This window comes from Cebus imitator, unplaced genomic scaffold (genome assembly GCF_001604975.1).
Source record: "Cebus imitator isolate Cc_AM_T3 unplaced genomic scaffold, Cebus_imitator-1.0 Scaffold33, whole genome shotgun sequence".
NCBI lineage: Eukaryota > Metazoa > Chordata > Mammalia > Primates > Cebidae > Cebus > Cebus imitator.
In genome coordinates this window covers 417,074-422,413 of record NW_016107348.1, presented here as the reverse complement: position 1 = coordinate 422,413, position 5,340 = coordinate 417,074, and the positions used below count along the sequence as shown (strand labels likewise).

General features: G+C 41.6%; 1 protein-coding gene across 1 annotated transcript in view; it reads right to left on the bottom strand.

Moving 5' to 3' along the window:
• The window catches only part of SOAT1 (sterol O-acyltransferase 1), a 73,260-nt gene that overhangs the window by 51,676 nt on the left and 16,244 nt on the right, over positions 1-5,340 (bottom strand). Inside the window, exon 2 of the mRNA XM_037737046.1 lies at positions 4,861-4,986. Coding sequence (XP_037592974.1) covers positions 4,861-4,978 — 118 coding nt within the window. The 5' untranslated portion in view covers positions 4,979-4,986. The remainder of the gene's footprint in view (positions 1-4,860; positions 4,987-5,340) is intronic.

Below are 5,340 nucleotides of genomic sequence, written 5' to 3'. Positions count from 1 at the left end.
AGATGGAGTCTTACTATGTTGCCCAGGCTGGACTCCAGCTCCTGGGCTCAAATGAGCCTCCCAAGCAGCTGGGGACTACAGCTGCAGGCCACCACACAGAACATGTGGATACAATATTTCTGAGAACTAACATCACCTTTAGCAACAAAATCGGAGTCCCTATTAAGCAGCCAGAATGCTATGGTAATTGAACACTGACCATTTCTTTTTGCATGTGCTTTGCGCTCCTCTTCTAGAAGCTGTAGATGTCCGTTTTGTTTATCTACCGTCTTGACAAAGTTGCATCTACAACAGTCATATCATCTGACATTCCTTCAACTACTGTATCTATGTTTGAAATGCCGCACTGACACTGTCATGATGAGGATTAGAAGTGGCAGCAGCAGACATCCCACACAACCCAGGTATAGAATCATTTCTGACCGGCCGTCTGTTTTGGCAAATAAATGGCCTTTTCACTCACAACTGCCAACTGAACAGATTTCTTCGTTTTGAGGTATTGAAGGTAATCTTTCTAAATCCAGAAAACCTAGTCATCTTTCATTAAGTATGCAAGGCACTGTTTTTAGTGAAAAAGGGTGAGACGGGCTGGTTTTGAAAAGCAAATGTCTTTATTACTTCCTACTACAACGATCCTCTCTGGAACCTGCCTGGTCACACTAGCATTTGTGACTCCTTGAAATCCTTGATCTAGGTCAGCATTTGGTGGTGCTACTTTTAACTCTTCTGGAACCCTCATTAACAAATACCTTCAGTGTGTTCCATTTCACACTGAATTCAACTAATTTCCACCACCTCAGCAGCAGCGAAAGAAGGAAACGCTGCCTCACTCACCAAATGTATACCAATTGCTGCTTGCTGTTTGGCACTATCTGCTTCTATGCTTCATATCAAGTCCTTTGACTTGCTTCAATGTGTATGTGTTAAAGCCACTTTTGTCCTCCTGGGCCCACTGGAGGGTCCCCAACAAGGGCCACTATCCACCGGCTGCCAGGGCAGCTGGCTGGGCACTGAGAGGCTGTTGGAGCCTTATCTTCTTACTTACTTCTGGCCTTTCCAATTTGCTCTATAATCCTATCCATGAAAAGCAACCACAATTCCATCTGTACTACCTACCTACAGCCTCTCTAAAAGCAAACAAAACACCACACACACACTATACTGTCTTAATGTCTTTGCAAGCACATACCTCTCTAGCTTGAAAGTCCTCTCCCAGTCTTCTTATCTCAAAGGCCAAACTCAAAATCTACTTTAGTGAGACTTTCCTCCATTCTAAAGCATGGATGCCCTCTCCCCAGTTTGTCTCTATTTGGTTACTATAACTCACTTAACTCCTATTTATAACAAAGGATTGTTTTCTGTTTGGGTATCTTATGTACACTAACTTCAAGTTCCCTACTAACAAACCTGGTACGCTACCTTACATTTAGATCAAAGGTGCTTAAACTGACACTAGATTGTTAATCTGTTGGCAGGAAGGCTATCATCAAAAGACAGATAATAGCAAGTCTTGGTGAGGATATGGAGAAATTGGAAGCCTCATACATTACTGGTGGGCATGTAAGAAGGAATAGCTATTTTGAAAAAGTATGGCAGTTCCTCAATAAGTTAAACATACATTTACCATGACTCAGCAACTCGACTCATGCATATACCCAAGAGAACTGAAAAAATATATTCCATAAGCTTCTATTCAAATGTCCATAGCAGCATTATTCGTAATAGCCAATCATTGTAAATAACCCCCCAAAATAAATATCAACTGACAGATAAGCAAAATGTATCATAATTATACAATGAAATATTATTCAGCCACACACAAAAAAAATGAAGTACTGATACATATTAAAACATGCTACTCAGGAGGCTGAAGCAGTATGATCAAGGCTGCAATGTGCTATAATCATACCTGTGAATAGCCACTGCAATCCAGCCTGGACAGCAGAGCAAGATCCCCATCAAATCAAAAAAAAACAAACAAACATGGAAAGCGTTATGCTAAGTGCAAGCCGCCAGACAGAAAGAACACATGTTCTACAAATCCCCTTATAAGAAATGCCTAGATCAAGCAAATCCGAAGTGACAGGAGTATATCACTGGTTGCTAGAAGCTAAGAGAGGAGAGAAACAGAACTTCTTTTTGGGTTGATAAAAATGTTTTGGAATTAAACAACAGTGATGGTTCTACAATCTTGTAAATATATTAGCAACCACTGAATTATAAACTTTAAAATGGTGACTTTAATGGTATGCAAATATATTACTAAAAAATTAAAAAGAAATGAAGGCCTGGTGTGGTGGCTCATGCCTATAATACCAGCACTTTAGGAGGCCAGGGAGGGCAGGTCACTCGCCAGGGGTTCAAGACCAGCCTGGCCAACATGTTGAAGCCCGACTCTGTTAAAACACAAAAATTAGCCTGGCGTAGTGGCACACATCTGTAATTCTAGCTACTCAGGAGGCTGAGGCAGGAGGATCACTTGAGCCTGGGAGGTAGGGGTTGCAGTGAGCCAAGATCACGCCACTACACTCCAGCCTAGGTGACAGAGTGAGACTGTCTCAAAAAAAAAAGAAAAAACTTAGGAGGAATGGAAAGAAAAGGAAGAGAAGGGGATGGGGGAAAAGGGAACAAACAAAGAAGGAGGAAGAGGGAAATAAAAAGGAGAAAAAGGGCCGGGCACGATGGCTCATGCCTGTAATCCCAGCACTTTGGGAGGCTAATGTGAGTGGATTACCTGAGGTCAAAAGTTCAAGACCAACCTGACCAACATAGTGAAACCCCTGTCTTCACTAAAAATACAAAATTAGCTGGGCATAGTGGTGCATGCTTGCAATCCCAGCTACTTGGGAGGCTGAAGCAGGAGAATGGCTTGAACCCAGCAGGCAGAGGTTGCAGTGAGCCGTGATCACACCATTGCAGTCTACTCTGGGCAACAAGAGCAAAACTGTCTCAAAAAAAAGAAAGGAAAAAAGGAGGGGAAAAAAGGGCACCTAGACCAGGCTGGGCACGGTGGCTCACAGCTGTAATTGCAGCACTTTCGGATCACTCCCAAAGCACTTACTCCCCAAGATGAACAAATGTTACCGTAGGTGAATCAACACTTTCAGATTAGCATTACTTACATTAAGGTTGTTAAACTTCTTGATTTAAGCTAACCAATTCCATTTTTAACACCTGCACTAAAACCTGGACTGACCAAAACTTAATGAACTAGGGCAATAAAGAACACTGAAAATGCATAGAAATTGGACGAATTTAGAATCTTTTAAAAAATTGGAACATAGGCCGGGCGCAGTGGCTCACGCCTATAATCCCAGCACTTTGGGAGGCCAAGGTGGGTGGATCACGAGGTCAAGAGATGGAGACCATCCTGGTCAACTTGGTGAAATCCCGTCTCTACTAATACAAAAATTAGCTGAGCATGGTGGCGCACGCCTGTAGTCCCAGCTACTCGGGAGGCTGAGGCAAGAGAATTGCTTGAACCCAGGAGGCGGAGGTTGCGGTGAGCCGAGATCGTGCCACTGTACACCAGCGTGGGTAACAAGAACGAAACTCCGTCTCAAAAAAAAAAAAAAAATTGGAACATAAAGAGAAACATCAGGTGGGGTGTAGTGGCTCACGCCTGTAATCCAAGCACTTTGGAGGCCAAGGCGGGTGGATCACCTGAGGTCGGGAGTTCAAGACCAGCCTGGCCAACATGGGGAAACCCCGTCTTAAAAAATAATAATAATAATTTTTTTTTAAAAAAAGAGAAACATCATATACAGTGACAGAAAGTTTCAATTAAAACAATTTTTCTGTCCCAAGAACTGGAAAGAACAAACACGCAGGAAGTTTCTAATGTACGAGAATGCAGGCAGGGGAAACAAGCTGGATTATCACTAAGTCCCTAAATCATGGAAGGAGAATTCTCCTCAGTATTGGCTCATCCTCCTTTGCGTACATTTCACATTTTATATCACACTAAAAGTAGCCCAAACCCAATATAAATATGTCATATACAGCTAACTAAGAACCCATCAATAAACCTCATTATGCCAACTCAAGCAGCAATATTTACATTCCTGGTGGGATCCAGCTGTTGATATTTAAGTTTAAATTTAGGTAGGAAATACAAAACTGTTTCTTCATGAAAAGGGATGAAATGCCAAAGACAACCTGTTTCAGAAGGTCCCGCACCTATTTGTTAACTAAACAAGTCTCAAATGTCAAATCCTTGTTGAAATCAAACCTTTATAAATGTCACTGCAAATGTCGCTGATGCAATACATGACATCAATCAGACTTGTGTTTGCAAGTCTATCATTCATAACCATAAACCTTGACCTGAACGAGAAAGCACTATCATATTCCTCTTTGTAGTCATGCATTCAGCAAATGTGGATACAAGAATGAATAAAACCCCCTAACTGCTCCCCTCCCAAGATTTATAGCTTAGTATTGAACTGGGTTAGGCACCCTGCTAATTACTCAGATTCTACTCATTATATCTATTATGAGAGTAGTTAATTAAAAGACTAGTACACTGCAATAATCTAATTATGTGTACAATTTTAGAGGTTTTTTCACTTAACTTGGAGCTTGGCAAACAAATCTGTATTGATCACTGCTGTAGCCCCAGCATTCATCGGGGCACCTCAGCAATTATTGGTAGGTTAGGTTACTGAATGAATGGTATCTAAAACACAGCAGATACTACTAGATGTCCACTGAATTAATTAACAAGAAACGACTTATTTTCTAATTTCTTTACTAGACATATAAAACTCTTACCGAAGAGATGGCAATACTTATTCTATAATGTTTTTGTTCTCTATTTCACTAATTCACCTCAAAAAAAAATTTTTTTTTAAGTCTCACCATTACTAGGTGTCTCTAGGGATTCCTTTGCTGGGTTTCTCTGGTCTTCATCTTCCTCAGGATTTTCCCTGGACTTTGACAGCCGGTTTCTTAGAGACATCTTCTCTTCACCCACCATTGTATTGTCTAGGAAAGAAGATGCAAAAAGCTTTTGTATTAGTCCACTTTCACACTGCTATAAAGACACCACCTGAGTCTGGGTAATGTATTTTTTTTTTTTCCTGACATGAAGGAAGTACAGAGATTGGGTGACGTATAAAGAAAGAGACTTAATTGTCTCACAGTTCCTCATGACTAGAAAAGCCACAGGAGGCCGGGCGCGGTGGCTCAAGCCTGTAATCCCAGCACTGTGGGAGGCCGAGGAGGGTGGATCACGAGGTCAAGAGATCGAGACCATCCTGGTCAACATGGTGAAACCCCATCTCTACTAAAAATACAAAAAATTAGCTGGGCATGGTGGCGCGTGCCTGTAATCCCAGC